Raw genomic sequence first — 24805 nt, 5'->3', positions numbered from 1 at the left:
TGTTATGAACCTTCTTTTAATAACTCTGACAGATTACTTCAAGCTTAAGTAACCTCAAGCAAATCCTAATGCTTGGGGTCTCAAAAACGCCCCCGAGGTAAAATAGTCAAAATTCCCAGAATTTCTCCCTGATCTCACTAACTTCCAATTTATCATCAAATATTTATTCACATTACCCAATATCCCGATAATGTGCTAAATACCCCTTGACTCACTCCGAGTCAAGTATGGATCCCGTTGTGACTTTCCCACTAGCTTGCCTCTTAGGATCGTCTCGTGCTGAGTAACCCATGCATAACCAAATAATAATGAAGTACTACACACATACCACATATATGCCAAATATACCTATAACGGGCCAAATTATAAAACTGGACCAATTAAACAGAAATGAGTCCACATGCATATTTAATACACCTAACACATGCATATCAAGTCATATTATGATATAACTCACATATTCACATAATAATACACATAAATATCATGTAATCACATAATTTCAAAATTTATCATCTTGGCTCCCTAATCAATCAACACCCTAAGTTTTATTAAGAAATTTGGATCGTTACAAATTTGCTAACAAAATAGTAAATTGGGAGGTTTCACTATCGAAAAAAAAATTATGGGTTAAGTGTATAAAAATGTAAAAATGAAGACTTTTTCAGCTAATTACTTAAAAAAAAATAGAAAAATGTCGGCATAAGCCAATAAGTTTAGGAAGGTGTACACGGGGCCTGGGCTTATGTGGTCATTTACAATTACGGGACTATTCCTTTCTCCTTGGGTTTCTTCCTTGGGAAGTCTTCAGTGAACTATGCTTGTTATCATTTCTTCTGCCCTTCAAAGATCAAATTCTCTGGTCGTCTGTTGTTAGCTTCTCGCCATTAACCGTCTGCCGTCGTTCATTCCCCTGGTCGCTGGTCGTCCCCCAGCTCGTCACTAATTCCTTTTCGGTCCAACCCAGCCACGGACAAGGTGCCGCCGGCCACTCCGTTCTTGGTGAGTTATCATTTTTTTTTGGGTGAATTTGTTATATCTTCTACTTTAATTTGTTATTCGTTATCTTTTATGGACTTATATGTTGTATATTTATTTTGTTATTCATTATCCCAAGTTTCTTTTTGGGTGTTAAAAAAAAAGGAAAGAAAGTTTGCTGGGTTGTGTTTCTAAGTTATGAATTTGTTGTCTCTTATGTCATTTGAATATACATGGATATTCGTTCTTAGTTTTATTTACTTGCTTTCATGCTCAATATATGCATCAACGCACCATATTGTTTCTTGTTTTATTGGTATATTTTGAATCTTTTTGAGGTAAATAATGAGATTTCTTATGTATTGATATAATCATGCATGTCTCTGATTCTTTTTTATTTTGAATTAGATAGAGACGTTCTTGTAATGATCACACATGGTGGTTCCAAAGGCAGCAGCCACCAAGTAGGCCAATTCCTTCTTCTGGCCATTATTATCTCTATTATCATCTACAGTTGTGGGTAATCATCCTCTATTATCATGGACCACAAAGATAATCAATCACCTCAAGGTTCCTTAACATTTTCCCTTCTTTTTAATCTTTTTTTTAATTATTATTATTATTGTTTTAATATGAAATGGGGATATTTTCATTTCCTTGCGTAATGTAATTTAATTTTAATTTTGAATACGGAACGATGCAGGTGGGTTATCTCGGATTCTTCTCGAATTCTTGGAGGTTGCAATCAGTTCAGTTGTTTTCCTTAAAGGAGTTTATCCTTCTGGTTTGATTTTATAATTTTTTTTTTTGGAACTGTATGGTTGCCAAGAAAATTTGTGTTTTGATTGTCTGTTGACTGACCCATAAAAAATGAAAGCTTTTTTTTTTGTTTAATGGAAATCTTGACATTCATTGCACTTATGGTAAAGTGATAGAATTGCTATCTCAATAACAGCTCTATTCTTGGGTCTTGTTTGAAGGTGCTTTTGAAAGGAGGAGGTATATGAATTTGGTAGTTCAGAGAGCTCACCACCCTGAGCTTAGAGATTATATCCATTCTTCAGTTTGGGGACTTTTTCCTTTCATTGAAAAGGTTGGCTCTTTGTTCTTTGTTTACATCATTATTAGTTATTACTATCCAATATCATAAAAATAATCTTTAGACACCATATACTGGTCTATCATGGTGCTGCTCATGCCTCATGCTAAGGTTGTTCGCTCTGAATTTCCAATATCCTAGCAATTTTGCTTAATAGTTAAAGACAGAAGTTGATTAATCCACAATATGCTTGTATTGCAAGAGACAATAGTTTTAGTTGATGGAACTAAATTTTAAAGTTCTGTTTTAGTGGCATAGCACTATAACTACCTGATGTTGGACAATGGGAAAATTAAATAAAGATTCCTGCATGATTAAGAAAATTACATGTCATTTACAATCCACCAATTTTTCCTAGGCTAAGGGAAGGTTTGCCTTATCAAATTCAAGAAAAGATCATCCCCCTTCCTTGTGTACATTAGTAGATGCATTCTGGTTACATTATGGTAATGTTATCCTTTTAACCTGCTAAGCAATGTCACTAAAACAATCCTTTTTTGAATTAGGGTTTAGTTGAAAGAGTAGCAGTAATCTTCTTCAACACTGACAACAACCCTGTGGAAAGATTTATATTCAAGCTTGTGGTGAACCAGTCGTATGGCTCTAAGGTGGGAGAAGCTGACTTGGAGTTCTCTCTCAGGTCGTTTCTGATCAAGCTTTCAGTCTCAGAATCAATTACTAGAGTTCTTTCTCATGGTAACTCCTACTACTTTCTGGCATATTGTATTCAATTTCATCTGCTTTTGCCAATCTTATTTGAATGGATTTAGCATTGATCAGATGTTGGTGCTTTTGCATTACTGAACAATCATGTGTGGATTTGCTCTTTTCTGTTAACATAAATCGGAATCTGGTGCATGTCAACAGATTGCAGGTGGGAGATTACGGCTTATTTTCGATCCCTCCCCGATAAAAGTACAAGCAAAGATGCAGAGTTATGGATTCCGACAGACACAAAGCAATGGCATCAACCTCCATTGATAACTCCAATTAAGTCAATGAGTAGTGAACCCCTGTGTGTTCAGTTATACCTAGAACATCCCAGTCTGAATTAGGCTTCGCCAGTTTGACCTGCTAGACAGGTGCGCCACCCGTATACTTGAGAACTTCTTAAATGTGTTGTAAGAACTCTTGTGAGGACTTGTGCATCAGTGCCACTAACTAGTGCTTCTCACCAAGTGTGCTTCGAAATTAAATAAATATCTATTTATAACATATGTATAGAAAAAAAGTGTCCAAAATTACTGTTCAGTATTGGGATTGGTTCGTCATTTTTGTCATTGCTCCAATAACAAACACCTACATATTTTCATATTCAGTGTTGTTTCTTTTATTAACTTCCTTGAGATTTTCTTCTCTTTGTTTGTAGAAGAAAAATCCTTGTATGAGCCTTTGGAACATTTGACAAAGCTTTGGATTGAACTGTTGGAAAATTAGGGTACTCATAGGCTGAAGCTTGTTGTATGAGTTGTAGTTTTGTGCATGTCACTTGTCCCATGTAGGGTTTTAGCTCATTCCTTAATATTGTGATTGGTTAAATTCATGTTGAAATTGTTTAGGGACGAAGAGATGTAAAAATAATAACGATTTCACAAAAGTCAATATGTGAAAGTTAGCTTTCGGCATATGTATTTATAAATCATCTATTTGGGATCAAAATGTATATTTGGAGTATATAAGAGTAACCAAGAAGTTTTGGAGCATTTGGGGATATTTTGAGATAATCTTTGGAGCGTCAAAACAGAGGCATCATAGGCGACGCGACACTCGGCCAAAATATGGTAGATCAGGTGTCACGCCTGGTGCTAGGAAGACCCAATGCTTGTGTATCCCAATCTCATTCCATTGTAGTAACTTCAAGCATTTCCATAAAGAAGGTTAGGAATGGAGATTTTTGGACAACAAATCAACATTTGTGTCAAGCCTTACAACTTTTGTGTTTCACATAAAATCATAGTTTTGTGATTTTATGTTCTAACGGTTGTTATTCAAGAAAAGTTTACTTTACACTTTGATCTCTTTGTATTTATGTAATTTGTGTTTACTATAATTAAAGTTAGATTACTTGTATCTTTTGTTTTTGAGTTGTAACACAAGACTAAGGTTGTTTATAGCCTAACTCCCAACAATAAAAAATTTATATCTCTTAACCTTTGTTTTGTGTCAAAGTTTGTATATCTTCAAAGGATTTTGTGCCAGTGAAAGTCATGGAAATAAGCTCATCAATCTTAGCCCAAAAGTTCATGTCTCAAGAACTAGTTATACTAGATATGTTTGATGGCTCAAACTTTGTAAGGTGATAAGAAAATATCAAGTTTCTCCTAACAACTTTGATGGTGTTCTACATTCTTGACAAAGATAAGACTTTGCCTCCAAAGAATGATGATTCTCAAGAAGTGATTAAAGAAATGAAGAAAAGGGAAGATGATAAACTCATTTGTAGAGGTCACATACTCAATGCTTTGTAGGATCGTCTCTATGATCTCTACACAAATCCTACATCAGCAAAGGAAATATGAGAAGCTCTTGAGAAGAAGTACAAAACTGAAAAAGAATGTACCAAGAATTTCCTTGTCACTCAATATATGGAATTTAAATTCTTTGATGGTAAACCCTTGCTCCTCCAAGTACATGAACTTCAAGTTATTATGAATAAGTTGTCTAAGATAACATTGCTGGAACCCTTCATTGTGAGAGAAATTATAGTTAAACTTCCTCCATCTTGGAGAGGCTATAGAAAGAAAATTCTTCATAAGAATGAATAGATGTCTTTGGAAGAAATTTTGAAACACCAAAGGATTGAAGATGAGTCTCATTCTAGAGACAAGTGTATATAAAAGTCCAATGTTGGGACATACAAGACTAATGCCATAGAGAAACCCTCTCAATCCAAAGGAAAGACTCACAAGAAGCCTCAATCAAAAAAATATACTCATCTAGCTCCAAAGAAGAATGAAAAGTAATTCAAGAGTGTAAGATGCCCTTGTTTTGTTTTTGGTAAGAGTAGTCACATGGCTAGAGAATGCAAGTATCAAAAGCCCCATAACCATGGATCCAAGGTCAACTGAACCGAAGAGGAGTTGGTTGCAACCTTGAGTGATGTGAATGCCATCCAATAGAAAGTACAAGAGTGGTGGTATGACACTTGTGCCACCATTCATGTTGCTTATGATAAAGAGGTCTTCAAGATTTTTGAAGAATCAAAGGATGAGCATGAGATCCTAATGGGAAATGAGCAAATTTCCAAGCTGTTGGGCAATCGAAATGTTGATTTTTACTTCACATCCGGAAAGAATGTTCTATTGACCAATGTGTTGTATGTTCCGGATATGAGTATGAATCTTGTGAGTGTGCATTTGTTGAGCAAATCGGGCATCAATACAGTGTTTGAGTCCAGTAAGCTAATTTTATCAAATGGGAATTACTTTGTGGGGAAATAGTATGTGTCTGATGTGATGATTAAATTATGTACCAAAGACAATGGTTTTGATAATAATGCATGCTCATCTTCCTTTTATGTGCTTGGTTTTTATTCTATTATTTTGTGGACCAATAAATTTGTTCATATAGGATATAGTACAATTAAAAGAGTTATCAAATGTGGTTTAATTGCATGCAATGGTGTTGAGCATGATAAGTGTGAATTATGTGTTAAATCTAAGATGGTAAAGAAACATTTCCCAAGTGTTAAAGGAAAACTAACTTGTTATATTTGATACATAGTGATTTATGTGAATTGGTGGATATATGCATTTTATTACCTTTATTGATGATTGTTCTAGATTTACATGTGTACTTTATTAAGAATAAGGATGAGGCATTTAGCTTGTTTAAAATCTATAAAGCTGAAGTTGAAAATCAAATGGAAAAGAAAATAAAAATAATTAGAAGTGATAGGGCAATGAATACTTTTCCAATGAATTCATGGTGTTTTGTGAGATGCATGGTATAATATATGAATGTACAACCTCTTATACACCCCAACAAAATGGTATGGCGGAAAGAAAAAAAATAGAACATATGTTGAAATGATAAATGTTATGCTATTACATGCAAATTTGAGTTTTGCATTATGGGGATAAGCCTTGCTTACCACTTCTCATATTCTAAACTAGATTCCTCTAAAGAAGAATCAAATTTCACCATATGAGATATTGAAAGGAAAGAGGTCCAACCTAGGGTATTTCAAAGTGTGGGGGTGCCTTGCTTATTGCAAGGGCATGAAGCATAAAAGGACCAAGTTGGGTCCAAAGGCCATCAAATGTGTATTTCTAGGCTATGTATAAAATAGCAAGGTGTATATGCTATTAGACTTGGAATCTAATGTGATAATTGAATCAAGAGACGTGAAGTTCTTTGAGAGTTTGTTGTATAGTGACAATAAGTCTCAAGAACCAATCTCATTAGAATGAACTTAAGAGGAGTTACCTTCAAGAGTTGTAGAGCAACGGACATACATTTCCTAGAAGAAGTCATGCTCAAAGAGATTGGATCACAAAATAAAACCTCTCAAGTGGAGAATCTTTACCTGGTAGAGGGAAACCATAAGGGAGACACTTGGAAGTATCCTATACTACTTCAAGTGGAGGATGATCCTAAGACTTTCTAAGAAACTATTTCCTTAAGGGACTCTAACTTTTGGAAAGAGACGATAAATGATGAGATGAATTCAATTATGTCTAACAACACTTGGAAGATTGTTGATCTACCACAAGGATCAAAGCCAATAGGTTTTAAGTGAGTATTTCAAAAGAAATACAACACCAATGGGACCATTCAAGCCTATAAGGTAAGATTGGTGTCCAAAAGATTTGGACAAAATGAGGGTATAGATTATTTTGATACATTTGCACCGGTAACAATGACAACATCTATAATTTTGTCCGTGATTTCATCATTGGACACGTGGCAATCATTAGAGAAGTGGTCAGGCTCCTCAAGAGCTAATGAAGTCTTGTAGAGCTCGCCTAGAGCTCCTCAAAGCATAGACTCCTCCCGATGCATTATTACCCGTTTTCAGGCGTGGATTTCTTTAAGTTAGGCCACGTTCCGAGGACGTTTGTAATGGTCCTCCCACCTTCTTGATTAGTTAGTCCTCCAGGCTTAGGAGTTTGTCCTCGAGACCTGGAGGGAACGCCAAATTTCAGTCGCATCAACTTTGTACTGCAAGCGACCATTAGACATCTTTTTGTGCCTTGACTAGTGGTGTTGACTTCGCACACTCGACAATTGGCATGTCCTAATGCGCCACTTGACATGGGAAATGTGCAGTTGCGTTTTGGTAGTGTTAGGGGGCGTGTCTCCTGTAAAGTAGTGAGCTGTGTAACGACCCAAATTTCCTAATAAGGCTTAGGGCTTTGACTAGGGGGCCAAGATAACAAATTTTGGAATTATATGATCATATGATATTTATGTGTATTATTATGTGATTATATGAGTTATATCATAATATGACTTTATATGCATATTTAGGTGTATTAAATATGCATGTCGACCCATTTATGTTATTTTGGGTAATTTTCATAATTTGGCCCGTTTTGGGTATATTTGGCATATATGTGTATGTGTGTGGTACTTCATTATTATTTGGTTATGCATGAGTTACTCAACACGAGGCTATCATAGGAAGCAAGCCAGTGGGAAAGTCACAACATGATCCATACTTGACTTGGAGTGAGTCAATGGGTATTTAGCACATTACCGGGATATTGTGTAATGTGAATAAATATTAGATGATAAATTGGGAGTTAGTGAGATCAGGGGGAAATTCTGGGAATTTTGATTATTTTACCCTGGGGGAGTTTTGGGACCTTGAGCTTTAGGATTTGCTTGAGGTTACTTAAGCTTGAAGTTACCTATCAGAATTATAAAAGAACATTTAGAACGCTCTCTCTTCCTCCCGTTCCCTTTTCGACCCCTGTTTGCATTTTCGAAGGAAACTCGAGTTTTAGGTCTCAGATTCAAGCAAGGATCGAGGCATAGCGATTCTAGGAAAGATTAAAAGCTTATTAGCCTGAGGATTTAGTTGGGAAACAATTCAATCGAAGGTAATCCAAGTTTTAAGTTCTAAGTTTTTAAGCTTTGATTGGATTTTATGTTTTGATGAGTTAAAGCTTGGGTTTTATTGGAGTTGGATAATTAGAATGTTTGGGAACTTTGATTTTTGGATTTGGATGTGTTTGGGTAGGATTTTGGAAGGTTTTAAGTGGGAAAAATCGTAGGAAATGGCTGGTTTCGTGGTCAAGTTGCGACTTGGATGAAGCCAGGAGCCAGGAGGGCTCTGCTTGGGGGGCGCGCCGTGAACCCAGAGGGGCCAAGTCGTGGCCCACACCCTGAAGCCCAGGAAAATGCTCTCTGACTTGGGGCACATCACAACTGGCTTGTGCATTTTTGCCCATATTTGATTTTTAGCCAGGGGAACTTAATTCAATGGTCCTGGGATCAGTCCTACTACCTATTTGAGTAGGATTCGACGTCCCGAAGGCTAGGTTTGGGTATGAAGTATTTATTTACTCATTTTGATGAGGTTTTATATTATGGTTGTGACTAGGTTATCGCTAGGGGCTTGGAAATAGGATCGTGCTTGTGGCTCGTTTATTGGTAACCTGTGCTTGGACCAAAGGTAAGAAAACTGCACCCAGTATGTGATGCATGTGATGTATATGATACATGTGATTAGGGCATGGCATGAATATTGAATATGGAATTGATCAGACCTTGAGTCTCTGTAAATGTGCATGATCATAATTATGCTAGTGAATGTTAAGTAAGCATGTTGGATGCCTTATATTTGGATATTTGACCTATGATATATGCATGGGTGGATTGCTTACTTGTGAGTGCAACTGACTCATTAGTCAGAAATGGCACGGGTCGTATGGAATTGACCTATGTGTCAAGAGCGGCATAAGCGTAATGAACGCAGAGTCGAAATGATTAGATCTAATCAACATAAGCATTAAATGCTTGACCTACCTCCAATGTCTAAGAAAACTAAAAGCGCTTGTCTGGTCTAAAGGCTAGTTACTTAGAGCTAGGGCCAAAAGGCTCAGGTGACTGAAACGCCACATGGCTTAGGGAGCAGATCCCCATAGATGGACTCGTTAGCCATATATTAAGGGAGAGGATCCCCAGAGATGGGCTCATTAGCCATCTATTTAGGGAGCGGATCCCCAGAGATGGACACATTAGCCATATGTTCAGGGAGCAAATCCCTAGAGATAGACTCATTAGTCATCTATTCAGAGAGCAGATCCCCAGATTGACTTAACAATCATTTATACAGAGCGTGGAGCCCCACAATCATTTATTTGGAATTTTCCCGCATGCATGAATAGGGCTATTATTGTTAGGCATGCTTGTTATGATTTAGTGACATGTTATTATTTGTTTATGAGCATGTTGAGTTTACTTGCCGAGCTTCCGCTCACAGGTTCTATGTGGTGCAGGTAAAGGCAAAAGAAAGCTGGATCATCCTTGAGTTGGAGAGCTTAGGTGATGATGTGTACATATGCGGCTGCTCGACCACCACGCCCGAGGGTTTAAAGAGGAACTAGGGTTAAACCCTATTTTGCCTCTTAAGTCGGCTGATTGTAAATATTTTATTGTAATTAACATTTAAAATATATTTTGGGATCCCAATGTATACAGTAAACATTTTAGTGAAACGTTGTATATTTAACCAAAATTTTTAACCCTAAACCGTTAATCACATTTAGTTACACGATTATGACCAAATGACTCGGTTAGCGAGTTTAGCACTGTTTAAAATGCACAACGTAACGGTCCCTGGGTAGTAGGGCGTTACAACTTGGTATCAGAGCGAGCCAAGGTTAAAGGTTCTTGTAGACAAGTTGGGCATGTACACTCGCCACTAAAGACAAGCTTCACTCAGGGTATGATAACTATTTATGTAGTTATGTGCTTAATTGCTTAAATAGAATGTAAATGCTTTACCTGCATATTGTATTAGGGAGCATGAGATTCTGATAGAGCCCGACTCTTGATTATATGATTACCTGCTCAGTGAATATATAAATGTGTTATTTGCATGCTGGAGTTGAGAGCATGGTATGTATGTTGGAAGAGCAGGCATTACGAATTGATGTATGAATGACATGGTCATGTTTTTAGCGCTGCAGTGGGTTGTGAATGTAGTGTGGTATGATTGTTCCCGTGGGAAAGGCTTTTGAATATGCTCATCATATTTAATGGGTCAAGTTATTGACTGCAGATTCAATCAATAGGTATGTATACAAGGCAGATAATGAGACCTAGTGGTGGTTATACTGAGGCTGGGAATTACAGCCAGGGTTTGAGTTCTTCACCTGCCCCTCAAAATTTCCAGCAAGTGTTTACAGATGTGCAATTAAGATTGCAGAGGCAAGATGAAGAGATTAGGTGTTTGAAACAGCAGCAGAATCTGTCAGGGAACACCTCTTCCTTTGCTATGCCAAGAGTGGTACCCGTTATTGCTCAGCCTAGGGTTGATAATAGGTGGGAATTTCTTTGTGGAAGATTCCAGGAGTATTACCTTCCAGTCTTTGAGGGAGGCCTAGATCCATTCAAAGCTGAGCAATGGATGGGCATGATCAGTTCCATCATCGACAGTATGGGGGCGGTAGGTCACGATAGGGTGATCTGTGCTACATTTGTATTGCGAGATGATGCCCGGACATGGTGGGAAGTAGTATCCTAGACACGAGATATAGTTATGATGGACTGGAAAGAATTTAGGCAGCTGTTTAATGAAAGATATTACTGTGATGCAGTCAAGACTGCTAAAATGAATGAGTTTTTGAATTTGGTTAAGGGAAATGCAACAGTAACCGAGTATGTTAACAGACTCAATGAGTTGGCCATATTTGCTTTTGATATGGTACCCACGAATGTAGCTCGGAAGGAAAGGTTTATTCAAGGATTGAATCCCGGAGTAGCTCAGGGCGTTAGAGTCGCCCCAGTGCATGAAATCTCTACCTATGCTCAGGTGGTTGGGAAGGCTCTTGTTGTTGAGAGCACAGGAAATGAGATTGAGAAGGAGAGTGCCGACGAGCACGGAGCTTAGACAGTAATGCCTCCATTTATTGGATCGAGCAAGGACAAGGATTGTAAAGTTTACCCATAATGCACTTGGTGTAAGAGGCGTCATCTGGGAGAATGTCGAGCAAGGGCATGTTTCTTTTGTGGAATGGTTGGACACCGTAAGAGGAATTGCCCAAGGCGAAGGAAGGATGAGCCAAAGGGGGTGGATAGCTCGACTCCAGCTCGAGTGTTTGCTCCGATGCAGTCAGAGACTGAGACTGAGGCTGGTTCCTCAGGGGTGGCATGTCAACTTTCTAGTTTTAATTTTTGTATTGCGCTGACTGGTTTTGGTGCCATGTTGTTCTTTGATTGTTTCATCTAGAGAGGCATAAACTTGTTATGCAGATTGCATGGTTATGTTGTGATGAGAATGTGATACTTTATTGGTGATCTTAAGAGATGAGTAAGATTATTGTGGAAGGGACTCATCAGTTAACTTGATGGAGTTGGTTATGACTGACTTTGATACGATCCTGGATATGGATTGGTTAGCCTAGTATGGGGCAATGTTAGATTGCAAGGAAATGATAGTAACTCTTGGGTTTGAGAGTGGGAAACCCTTGTGGTAGTTGGCACTATGATGATGACATCTGTATTTAGAACTAGAGATCTATTGCAAGAGGATGCATAGAACTCCTAGCTAGTGTGGTGGATACCACTTGGGTTGTGCTAGTGGGATCGGGACGGACTAGATTAGTTTGTGAGTTTCTGGATGTGTTTACAGGGGATTTGTCAGGATTATCTTTAACCAAAGAGATAGAATGGTAATTGGATTGGTGCCAGGGACGGAACCAGGTCTAGGGCACTGTATTGAACGGCTATAGCGGAGTTGTAAGAACTAAAAGCTCAGTTATTGAGTAAGATGGTATTCTTTAAGGTGGATCTTTGATTTGGTTATTACTAGTTGGGATTAGAGAGAAGGATATGCAGAAGACTGCTTTTATATCAGATAAGGGCACTAGAAGTGTTGAGTTATGTTTGTGGATTTGATTAATGCTGAGTTGTTTTGATGAATTAGATGAACAGAGTATTCAAAGATTATCTGAATTGGACTTGTGATCATCTTGATCGACAGTATTGTGGTATATTCTCAGTTGAAGATTTGCCGAGGTCAAGGAACGCCTTTGAGGCTAGGAGTTTCTTTGGATAGGCATGATATTACATGTGCTTTGTGGAAGAGTTCTAAGTCTTCTTATAGATCAGAACCAGTTTGTAGGTTATTATGACATCTCATTAACAGAAAAGGTAATTGCCCAAGCAACATGTTAGTTGAAGGGTGTGACCAGAACTAGAGTAGAGTTACTGGTGGGCCAGGTGGCCAACATTACATTTGAGTTTACTATTTCAAAGAGGATTTAAGGAAAATAGTTAAGTGAACCTATAGATGGAAATAATTGAGGGGAATGTCTTAGCTGGATTAGCTAAGGATTATGTAGTGTTAGGTATGAATTTATTGTGGAATAGGGATCGGACTTGGGATCCGATGGACACTGGGATTAAACGGGAGATTCTGGATGAATCTAATACTACCATCTTATTCTCTTCATCCAGATATCATGAAACTAGAATCTGAAAGCATTATAGTGGTGGCCTGGGATGGAGATGGACGTAATGGAGTACATGACAAAGTTCTTAACTTGTTAGCAGGTCAAGACAGAGTAACATAAATCATTAAGACCATTACAGCCTTTGTGTAGTCCATAATGGAAGTAAAGAAAACATCGCGATAGGTTTTGCAGTGGGACTGCCCAGGATAGTGGGTTAGCATTTTTGGTTCGGGTCATTATGGACAAGTATTTAAAGTCAGTTCACTTCTATCAGTAAGGAAAAGTAACACACTTGATCAGTATGCAACCCTCTATGTGAGAAAGGTAGTATGCCTTCATGGAATTCGAGGTCTATCTTATCAGATAAGGACTCTGTTATTACTTCCAAGTTTTGGGAAAGGTTGCAGAAAGTGATGAGTATACAGGTTGAATTTAGTACAATTGATTATCTTCAGACTAGTGGTAAATCTGAGAGAGTTATCCAGTTATTGGAGGGGCACCTTATGAGATGTTGTATGGTAGAGAATGTGTATTACCCATTCACTGGGATGAGATGGGTGAGATGTTATATCTGGATCCTGAGGTAGTTCAGAGAATCATTGAGACTATTGAAAATATTAGAGCTTGGATGCTCACTTCTCAAAGTAAATGGGAAAGTTATATTAATCTGAAATGCAGGAATATTGAATTCCAAGTGGAAGACTATATCTTCCTTAGGATATCATCATGGAAAAGGGGTGAAGAAATAAGGGCAAGTTGAGCCTCAGACTAGTAGAACCATTGGAAATCCTGGATAGGAACGATCAGGTTGCCTATGGATTGGCCTTAGCTTTGGCACTGTCAGTAGTATACAGTGTATTTCATATTTCCATGTTGAGGAAAATGTGTTAGATGAGACTCATGTGTTGAGTTTTGAGGATCTGGAATTGGAGGTAGAGTTATCCTTTGAGGAATAGCCAGTTCAGATATGAGATAGAAAAAACAAGTTATACCTTAGATTAAGGTATTATACAGGAAATAGTAGGGTCGAGGGAGCGACCTGGAAACTGAAATCAGTTATGCGGGATTGATATTCCGGGCTGGCCTGATAAAATTTCGAGGATAAAATTTCTATAAGGAAGAGATAGTTGTGACGACCTAAATTTCCTAATAAGGCTTAGGGCCTTGATTAGGGGGCCAAGATGGCAAATTTTAGAATTATATGATTATATGATATTTATGTGTATCATTATGTGATTATGTGAGTTATATCATAATATGACTTGATATGCATGTTTAGGTGTAATAAATATGCATGTGGACCCATTTTTGTTTAATTGGTTAATTTTCATAATTTGGCCCGTTTTGGGTATATTTGGCATATATGTGGTATGTGTATGGTACTTAATTATTATTTGGTTATGCATGGGTTACTCAGCATGAGACGATCCTAGGAGGCAAGCCAGTTGGAAAGTCACAACGGGATCCATACTTGACTCGGAGTGAGTCAATGGGTATTTAGCACATTACTGGGATATTGGGTAATGGGAATAAATATTTGATGATAAATTGGGAGTTAGTAAGATCAGGGAGAAATTCTGGGAATTTTGACTATATTACCCTAGGGGGATTTTTTGGGACCCCGAGCTTTAGGATTTGCTTGAGGTTACTTAAGCTTGAAGTAAACTGTCAGAATTATAAAAGAACGTTTAGAACGTTCTCACTTCCTCCTATTCCGTTCGCATTTTTGAAGAAAACTCAAGTTTTAGGACTCAGATTCAAGTAAGGATCGAGGCATAGAGATTCTAGGAAAGATAAGAAGCTTATTAGTCGAAGGATTTAGTTGGGAAACGACTCAATCGGAGGTAATCCAAGTTTTAAGTTCTAATTTTATAAAGATTTTAAGCTTTGATTGGATTTTATGTTTTGATGAGTTTTTGGATGAATTGAAGCTTGGGTTTTATTGGTGTTGGATAATTAAAATGTTTGGGAACTTTGATTTTGGGATTTGGATGTGTTTGGGTAGGTTTTTAGAAGGTTTTAAGTGGGAAAAATCGTAGGGAATGGCTGGTTTCGTGGTCAAGTTGCAACCATGTTCTAGCAAGTCGCGACTTGGATGAAGCCAGGAGCCAGGATGGCTCTACCTGGGGGGCGCGTTGCGACCCTAGAGGGGCCAAGTTGCGGCCCGCACCTTGAAGCCCAGGCAAATGCTCTCTGACTTGGGGCAAGTCGCAACCCTTAGGGCTAAGTCGCGACTGGCTTGTGCATTTTTGCCCAGATTTGGTTTTTAGCCGTGGGAACTTAATTATAAGGGTCTGGGATTGATCCTACTACCCAGTTGAGTAGGATTCGATGTATCAGAGGCTAGGTTTGGATATGGAAGTATTTATTTACTTATTTTGATGATGTTTTATATTATGGTTGTGACTAGGTTATCGCTAGAGTTTGGAAACAGGACCGTGCTTTTGGCTCGTTTATTGGTAACCTGTGCTTGGACCAAAGGTAAGAAAACTGCACCCAGTATGTGATGCATATGATACATGTGATTAGGGCATGGCATGAATATTGAATATGGAATTGATCAGAGTTTGAGTCTCTGTAAATGTGCATGATCATAATTATGCTAGTGAATGTTAAGTAAGCATGTTGGATGCCTTATATTTGGATATTTGACATATGATATATGCATGGGTGGATTGCTTACTTGTGAGTGCAACTGACTCATTAGTCAGAAATGGCACGGGTCGTATGGAATTGACCTATGTGTCAAGAGCGGCAAGCAAAATGAATGCAGAGTCGAAATGATTAGATCTAATCAACATAAGCATTAAATGCTTGACCGACCTCCAATGTCTAAGAAAACTAAAAGCGCTTGTCTGGTCTAAAGGCTAGTTACTTAGAACTAGGGCCAAAAAGCTCAGGTGACTGAAACGTCACATGACTTAGGGAGCGGATCCCCAGAGATGGAGTCATTAGCCATATATTCAGGGAGGGGATCCCCAAAGATGGACTCATTAGTCATCTATTCAGGGAGCGGATCCCCAGAGATGGACTCATTAGCAATCTATTCAGGGAGCGGATCCCCATAAATAGACACATTACCCATCTATTCAAGGAGCAGATCCCAAGAGAAAGACTCATTAGTCATCTATTCAGGGAGCAGATCCCCATATTGACTTGACAGTCATTTATACAGGGTGCAGAGCCCCATAATCATTTATTTGGAATTTGCCTGCATGCTTAAATATGGTTATTATTTATAGGCATGCTTGTTATGATTTATTGACATGTTATTAACTGTTTATGAGCATGTTGAGTTTTCTTACTGAGCTTCGGCTCACGGGTGCTATGTGGTGTAGGTAAAGTCAAAAGAAAGCTAGACCATCCTTGAGTTGGAGAGCTTAGGTGACGATGTGTACATATGCGGCTGCTCGACCACCACGTCCAAGGGTTTAAAGAGAAACTAGGGTTAAACCCTATTTTGCCGCTTAGGTCGACTAGTTGTAAATATTTTATTGTAACTAACATTTAAAATATATTTTGGGATCCCAATGTATACAGTAAACGTTTTAGTGAAACGTTGTATCTTTAATCAAAAATTTTAACCATAAACCGTTAATCTCATTTAGTTACACAATTATGGCCAAATGACTCGATTAACGAGTTTAGCATTGTTTAAAATGCATAATGTAACGGTCCCTGGGTAGTAGGCCGTTACAGGTTGCAACCTACGAATTGTGCCCCGTACGTCACACATGGGCCCACCACCTTAATTAGGGCACCCAAAGGTGTTAATTAGCATAAAACTACTAAATGATTGAGAATCTTTGTAATAAATTCCCATTAGGGAATTGATTATCCCCAGCCACTATAAAATAGGGCTAGGGCTTCCATTGTAAGGGACTTTTGGGATTTTGGACTTTTGATCCCACCTTTATACTCAGAGCAATATCTACGCTGCCTGAAAAAACTTTCATTTAAGTTTGCCATCTCTAGCTTCAAGAACACTAATACTAATGTCTCGTGGACTAGAGTTGTTTTATAACCTAAACCACGTAAATGTTGAGATTTTATGCCATAATTAAAACCCAATTTCTTTGTAAGCTCATTTATTATCAATAAAAGAATAGAAATTATTTTTTGACTTGGTCAATCACTTTGCTCACATGTTTTATTTTCATGATTATTTGTTTAATATAAACTTCTATTAAATCCCGAGCATATAGCTAATGATATTTATGGTGACGTAATCACAGTGGAATATAAATATGATTATATGTTCAAAATAAGCTAGTCTTAAGATTAGTCAGTGCACAGGATATACACTGACTTTCCAATCTACGATATGATCTACTTACACATTGTAGTGTCATGTTCTTTCCAGAACATTGGCAAAGTAGATAAGATCGGATGTATTTGTTAAATCAGACAGACAGTAGATATGATAAGTAAACATACCGTTATTATCTATTTTAATCATATCATATAGTTGACCATAGGTCAATTCAATTACAATTCTGAGTGGTTCGTATTCTAAATGATTGTATTATTTGATTTCTTTGACTTGTTCATTACCAACTTACCCTACGGACTAGCCCATACTTACATCTTGGGAACTCGATAGTATTATTGAGTGAGAGTGTTAATCATAGATATGAACATCTATAGCTTCTGATGAATAAGTGAAACTATGGTTTCCTTTTAGTTTGGTTCAAGGTGCTCAATGATAGAGATCTCATTTTAGTAATTAATATTGCTTTACTGAAATATCATTTACAAGGAACTAAGTGTTTTAAGGATAAAATACAATGAGGAGTAAAACCGTATTTTAGTCCCATCTCATTGTAGACCGTCTATAGAGGATTGAGTGACAATTATGGTTGTAACAATGGATAATTAATAACGTATCTATATTTCTTAGAGAGCGTTCTATGAATTCAAGAGTGCAATTCTGAGCCTTTAGTGGAGTCACGAGGAATTAATAAGTTAGTAAATTTATTTGTTAGATTTATGATAACTTATTGGAGCTTGATTTAATAGGCTCATGCTCCCCATTGTACTTTGGATAAAATCATCTAGACAATATCAATTAATTTATTTAATTATCAATTAGAATTATCAAAGTTGACCAAGTCAATTTTGGATAGTTTCACAGAGTTATACAATTTAGAAAAGAAAAGAGAAATTAGGGCAGATTTATTAATTAAGATAAATTGGTATCTAAATTAATAAATAAGTTTAAATTAAGGTTCAAATTATAAATAATTAATTTGATAAAGGATTTAAATTATTATTTAATTAATTAAATCAATAGAAAATAACACAGACCTTGATTTTAAGTCCAACGAGTTTATAATCAAATGGGAAATTTCACGGGCCTAAAGCCCATGATAATTTCGACCAGGAGCTATTAATTGACTATTATTTTATTTATTTTTTAATTAAATAAATGACCTAATTGAGTCTATAAAAGGAGTGCTAAGTGAGAGATGAAATCAGATTTCTGAAACACAAGTTTCTGATAGGTTCTAGACTTTCTCTAAACATAAGTCATTTTCTAAGTCGCATAATTCTCTTTTCTCTTCTTCTCTCCGTATCTATCTCATGTGTTGAGAATTGCTCACTCTAGTCTAGGTGATTCTAAGAATGCTTTGGAAGACTATGAAGAAAATTGAAGAACGGTTCAATTTCTTGGTAATACTCTGCGACAGAAAAAATACAAGGGTTAGAGAAACTGAAGGAATGACTCTATTGTTCCGCTGCGTATAATGTAAGTACTCTTATCATTATTTCTCTTTGAATTCAATTTTAGAAATATATTCTAAGTTTTCTCATATTGACTTGTTTAATATTAGATCTACATGAAAATAAATAAAGATCATGTATAAGTTTCCTAACAACTGGTATTATAGACATGTTAGTCTTTATTTTCATGCATGAACATGTTAAAAATTGAATTATTTGATGTGTTGAGTAATTTGATGGATTTCATGAATTTATGAAGCATATTGAATTCTATGTAATTATTACCAATTTTTAGGTTATTTTGTTGTGTTTTCTATGCCATTAATTTTTAATATTGTTTTATTTTGTGTAAAATATGATAAAAATTAATTAGAATATAATTTTGGTTTGAAAAATTGCACAAAATTTTTTTCTGAAATTTTTTGGCTTGGCTGCCCATGCGTGCGCGCACACGGTGCGCACATCGCCCAGCAACTGCTCGCGCAGCCCTTGGCAGCCACACCTCTTCTCGCCTACACCTCGGCCACGGTGAACAGTACCCGTCACGGCAACTGCTCACCCATATATTTTTTTAAAATTAAAGAAAATAAAAATGTGGAAATTGATTATTTATAGCAAAGCCAAAAATATCAAATTTATTTTCGCTTTTAATTTTTTTTAAAAAAATAAGATATTTTTTGTTGTTTAAGATTTAAATAATTAGATATTTTTACAAATATTCAAATTCAAATTTAAAAATAGACTAACAACTTAATTTTAAATATTTTAATATATTAAGATATTAGAATTAAGATATCAGATATTTAAGATATTTTCTTTTAAATATTTGTTATTTATATTAAATCTTTATTTGAAAATATAAATATTTGTTTATTTGATAGTTTTTAATATTTAAATTATTTGAAATTTGAAATTTGTTAGTTAGATATTTTCATGGATATTTGAATTTGTCTAACTGTTTTAAGATATTTTAGGATTGTTATAACTATTAAATATATTTTTTTAAAAATGGTTAAAATATTAGCTAATAGTTGTAATAACACAATATATTTTTTGAAAAACAGTTAAGATATTGATTTTAAAGTTTAAAATTGGTTAAATTTTGAAAAATATCATTTTTTCAACTAATTAATAAAATATTTTTTTATAAATGGTATTTAAATTAACTTTGGTTAATTTTTGATAAATCATATTTAAATTAAATTAATATTTTTCAAATTAACCTAAACCAAGTTGATTGTTGTTAAATGCAATTTAAATTAACTTTTGGTAATTGTTGACAAGTTTCATTTAAATTGACTTATTTTTTGTAAAAAATTAATTAATTCAAACTTTTTGATAAATTCTAGAAATTAGTTGTAGTATTTTACAAATGAAATAAATTATGGTATTTTTGCATAAATTCATAGACTTGCTCATATAGTAACATGATTAGACCCATCCAATTATAACATGTTTGCTTTTATTATATGTGGTATTTTTGCAATTTGGCTTAAATGCATATAGTGGCCCGTATAGTTGCTAGATATATGGATTTTTGCCAAATAAAATATTCATAAAATGATAGGTTTTATTTGGGTCATTTAGAAAATGTAAAGTTCAAATTCATCTCTTGTGGGTGATTCCACTTGTGAAGGCCCATTTGCTTTGCATGACTATAGTTAGCCTAATCAATTAATAACAATAAATAAAATGAATGTTTAAATTCCTGTCTTTTGGATCTTGTATGGAAGTATGGGGGCCTTTGTAGTGGGAACGACAACCTGGACCCAACCATCCTCCATACAAGCCCAATTGTTAAGGCCCATTTACCTGAGTTGGACTTAATTGTATAGGTTCATTATATTAGTTAAACCTAAATATTGATTAAAGACAAATTAATTCTAAATTAATTGAATTTGTTTCAATGTGACACTTTAGAATTAATAGGAAATTATAGGACTTTGGTTTTAAAAATTTAATCTTTTCAATTTTTGGAGAACCATAGTCATTAATTTTCTAAAAATAAATAATAAAATTATTATTTTTAATTTTATAATGTGCTTATTTTAAGAATTATATTCAATCTCCATCGTTGGTTTAACAAGGCCAATAGCTTAATGGGGCCTCGAGACGCTTTGATTCGTCCCCCTACGGAAGGTTTTCATTAGTTATTTTGACAATGTTAGATTTCGAAAGATAGATAATTATAGGTCAAATTCTACTAGACTCATCCCTACGGTGACCACTAGGACTAAATCTATTAATTATTGAAACTGCGGGTCTAGCTCGTAAAATAAGAGATTTTGTTTTCTTATTTTGATCGAATAGTAGGTTGTTAATAATGGTGTCCATTATTAAATACGTTTACAACTTTATTTAACTAGTGGTATTTTTTACTCTTGCCAACCGGAACAAGGATATCATAGATTAGATAAAAACCTAAAGAAATATAAATATGATTATTTTGGTATTTTGTCTCATATCTTACATATTTTGGGTATATGTTGTGCTATTTCTTGGAATTTTGTGTGAATAGAAGTTTTATAGAGCAAAAATGATTGATTTCTATTTTATTGATAATAAGTAGTTTTAAGTATGGTTGTGTCTACTACCATCTTTTCTCAACTTTCGATGGAGAAACTCACTGGAGAAAACTTCCTTAAATGGAAGCAAAACATCAACAATGTGTTGATTGGTGACAACTCCGAGTTCTTCATGACTGAGGAATCCACAGAACGAGCACCGTCAACATTTGGATGGCATCGTGTCTGGACGTTCGTAATCAACTCAACTATGGTTTGATGAAGCTCATGAATGAGCTCCAAACTTTTGAGTCTATCATGGGTGGACCTAGTAAGGGAGGAGAAAATAAGGCTATTGTTGTTGCTGCTGATCCAGCTAAGGCTGAAGCTAATCAGGCTTCGTCTTCGAAAGATGGAAACAAGAGGAAAGGTGGACAAAACAAAAACCCCAAGCTTGCAAAGGCTGCAAAGACGAATGCACAACCAAGTGCACAAACGCCCAAGGGGAAGAACAAGAAAAATAAGAAAGGTAAGGGTAAGTGTTTTCACTGCAAAGAGAAGGGGCAATGGAAACAGGATTGCCCCAAGTTTCTAGTAGCTAAAAACAAAGCTTCTTGAATTGTGGGAGGAAGTGGATGAAGGTGGCTTAAAGCTTAGAGTTGGGAACAGAGCGTTTGTTGCGGTTCAAGCTAGAGGAATAACTCGTCTGAAGTTTGGAAATAAATACTTAATTTTAAATAATGTATTTTTTATTCCGGATTTTGGTAGAAATTTAATTTCAATTTCCATGTTGCAATCAGAACAATTTTTTATGACTTTCACAAGTTCTAATATATCTATTTCCTTCAATGGATCACAATTGTGTATTGCATGTTTGGAAAACGGGCTTTATATTTTGCGACCTAACGAACCCCTCGCTCTTAACAATGATTTACTCAAAGTAGCTAAATATAGGACCAATAAATGTCAAAAGACCGATGACGATAATATGACGTATTTATGGCACTTAAAACTAGGTCACTTTGGTTATGATAGGATTCAAAGACCTACAAAGAACAGGCCTTTGAGGGAACTCACCTTAGGTGAATTACTTGTTTGTGAATCTTGTCTAGAAGGCAAACTGACCAAGCGTACATTCTCTGCAAAGGGTGATAGGGCCAAAGAACCACTTGGACTTGTGCATTCAAATGTTTCTAGACCTTTGAATGTACAAGCCAGGGGTGGTTTTGAGTATTTCATCACTTTCATTGACGATTACTCTAGATGCTCATGTCTGTTCCTAATGCATAGGAAATCAAAAACATTTTCAAAGTTTAAGGAATTCTTAGCAATGGCTCAGAACCAATTTGGTAAAACGTTAAAGATCTTGCAATCTGATAAGGGTGGAGAATATTTGGATATGCAGTTCCAAGATCATTTAACTGAACTTGGGATTTTATCACAACTTACTGCCCCAGGTACTCCACAACAAAATAGTGTAGCGGAACGCCGAAATATAACTTTATTGGAAATGGTTAGATGCATGCTTAGTTACTCAACTCTACCAACTTCATTCTGGGGACATGTAATTGAAACCACAAATGACATTCTCAATGCCGTGATGTCTAAATCAATCCCCAAAACACCTTTAGAATGCTGGAATGGTCGTGAACCTAGTTTACACCATTATAGAATCTGGGGGTGTCTCGCCCACGTCTTGAGGAAAAAGGAAGGAAAGCTAAAACCGCGAACCGAAGTTTGCATGTTTGTTGGCTATCCTAAAGGTACTCGGGTGGACTTTTCTATAGTCATTCAGAAAAGAAAGTGTTTACTTCTACAATGCTAATTTTTTGGAAAATGACTATGTCCAAAACTTCGAACCACGCAGCAAAGTAGTTTTAGAGGAGATGGTTAAAGAATTGACTCCAACCAATGTTCCATCGTCATCAACGCGAGTTGATGATGAAATTCCCACTCTTCATGTCCAATCGACGCAAGTCAATTTAAATGAAGAAAGTACCAATGTTCTTGAGAAAACAGTCACAGAGCCTCGTCGTAGTGGGAGGATTTCTAGGAACCCAATTCACTATGGTATGGATGGTGAAACCAATATGGTTTTTGGTGACACTAGTGATGATGATTTTTTGTCTTTCAAACAAGCAATGTATAGCCCTAAAAAGGAACTCTGGCTCGAAGCCATGAAACAGGAAATGGAGTCCATGTACTCAAATTTTGTCTGGGATCTTGTGGAAGCACCTAGTGACTTTAGGGCCATTGGGTGCAAGTGGATCTACAAGAAGAAACGAGGATTTGATAGAAATATCGAGACTTATAAAGCTCGATTAGTGGCAAAGGGCTATACCCAAAGAAAAGGTGTGGACTATGAGGAAACTTTTAGTCCGGTAGCCATGCTCAAGTCCATTTGCATCCTCTTATCCGTAGCAGCCGCTCTCGACTATGAGATCTGGAAAATGGACGTCAAGAAAACTTTTCTTAATGGAAATCTTGACGAAGTCATTTATATGGATCAACCAGAAGGAATTAAAGTATCTGGACAAGAAATAAAAGTTTGCAAGTTGAATAGATCTATTTATGGACTTAAGCAAGCTTCTCATTTCTGGAACCTTAGGTTTGATGAAATAATCAAAACCTGTGGCTTTGAACAAAATATTGATGAGCCTTGTGTTTATCAACTAAAGGAAAATCAAATAGTGGTATTCCTTGTTCTTTATGTAGATAATATCTTACTTATTGGAAACAATGTTAAGAAATTGTCAGATGTGAAGAATTGGCTGAACACTTAATTCCAGATGAAGGATTTGGGTGAAGCAAGTTATGTTCTAGGTATCCAATTCATTAGGGATAGAAAGAACAGACTCTTAGCTGTATCTCAAGCAGCTTACATTGATAAAGTGCTTGAACGTTTCTCAATGAAAAATTCTAAGAGGACGTTTACCGTCCCACCATGGAATTCATCTTTCAAAGAAGCAGTCTCCCCAGACTCCTAAACAGGAAGATGTAATGAAAAAAGTTCCTTACGCATCTGTAGTTGGAAGTTTGAAGTATGCTAAGTTGTGTACTAGACTAGATATATGCTATGCAGTGGGGGTAGTGAGCAGGTATCAGTCAAACCCAAGACCGGAACATTGGATAACAGTTAAGCATATCCTGAAGTATTTAAGGTGGACTAGGGATTTTATGTTAGTCTACAAGGGTGGTGTTCTGAACCTTGGGTGGTGTTCTGAACCCTGTAGGCTACACCGATTCAAATTTTTAGACTGATGTCGATGACCATGAGTCTACTTCTAGAATGGTGTTTACTCTTGGGGTGGAGCTGTGATATGGAGAAGCGTAAAGTAGTCTGCAATCTCAGATTCCACCATGGAGGCTGGGTATATAGCCGCGTCAGAAGCAGCAAGGAAATAGTCTGGCTAAAGAAGTTCTATTTGGATCTTGGTGTTATTTTAGAAATAGATAAACTGCTTGTGTTGTTTTGTGACAATACATAAGCGATAGTCAACTCGAAAGAACCTCGCAATCACAAGAGGAGTAAGCATATAGAAATGAAGTATCACATTATTCACGAATATGTGTCCAAGGGAGATGTGAAGGTTATGAAGATTGCATTTGAAGATAATCTTGCAGATCTGTTTACAAAGACACTACCTATAACGCCCCACGTCACTATTGCTGCTTCCTGGAATGACGACTAGCCCTACAAACCAACAGATTCTTTCCAGCGTGCTTTGTTATCACTCGCATGCTTCCTGGGAAAACTTCCCAGGAGGTCACCCATCTTGAGATTACTCCAGGTCAAGCACGCTTAACTTTGGAGTTCTCAAGTGATGGGCTACCGAAAAGAAAATGCATCTTGTTGATATAGGTAGTACCCA

The 24805-nt window shown here is 36.4% G+C and overlaps 1 protein-coding gene across 4 annotated transcripts; it reads left to right on the top strand.

The window, feature by feature from the left end:
* The first annotated feature begins 740 nt into the window (after positions 1-740).
* On the top strand, positions 741-3391 carry LOC133788762 (DNA polymerase zeta processivity subunit). Of its 4 annotated transcripts, none has more exons than XM_062226357.1 (6): positions 741-1002; positions 1391-1548; positions 1682-1762; positions 1959-2071; positions 2584-2773; positions 2945-3391. In XM_062226357.1, exons 2-6 carry the CDS (start codon positions 1518-1520, stop codon positions 3130-3132), a joined length of 603 nt encoding a protein of 200 aa, XP_062082341.1. In that variant the 5' UTR covers positions 741-1002; positions 1391-1517; the 3' UTR covers positions 3133-3391. The 4 variants fall into 4 exon arrangements, with proteins under 4 accessions (XP_062082341.1, XP_062082342.1, XP_062082340.1 ...); XM_062226358.1 differs by having other exon boundaries at positions 1387-1548; positions 1682-1726; XM_062226356.1 differs by having other exon boundaries at positions 1387-1548.
* Positions 3392-24805: the final 21414 nt, after the last annotated feature.

Source organism: Humulus lupulus, chromosome 7 (assembly GCF_963169125.1).
Source record: "Humulus lupulus chromosome 7, drHumLupu1.1, whole genome shotgun sequence".
Taxonomy (NCBI): domain Eukaryota; kingdom Viridiplantae; phylum Streptophyta; class Magnoliopsida; order Rosales; family Cannabaceae; genus Humulus; species Humulus lupulus.
Note: the sequence above shows the minus strand (reverse complement) of the source record. Positions and strands in the feature narration are given on the sequence as shown.

Bases quoted from the DNA above. Each gene is read 5' to 3' on its own strand.
- LOC133788762 (XM_062226357.1), top strand. From the start codon at position 1,518: ATGGACCACAAAGATAATCAATCACCTCAAG. The intron at 1,549-1,681 runs GTTCCTTAACAT...GGAACGATGCAG, and splicing joins AGATAATCAATCACCTCAAG to GTGGGTTATCTCGGATTCTT. The intron at 2,774-2,944 runs GTAACTCCTACT...GCATGTCAACAG, and splicing joins TACTAGAGTTCTTTCTCATG to ATTGCAGGTGGGAGATTACG.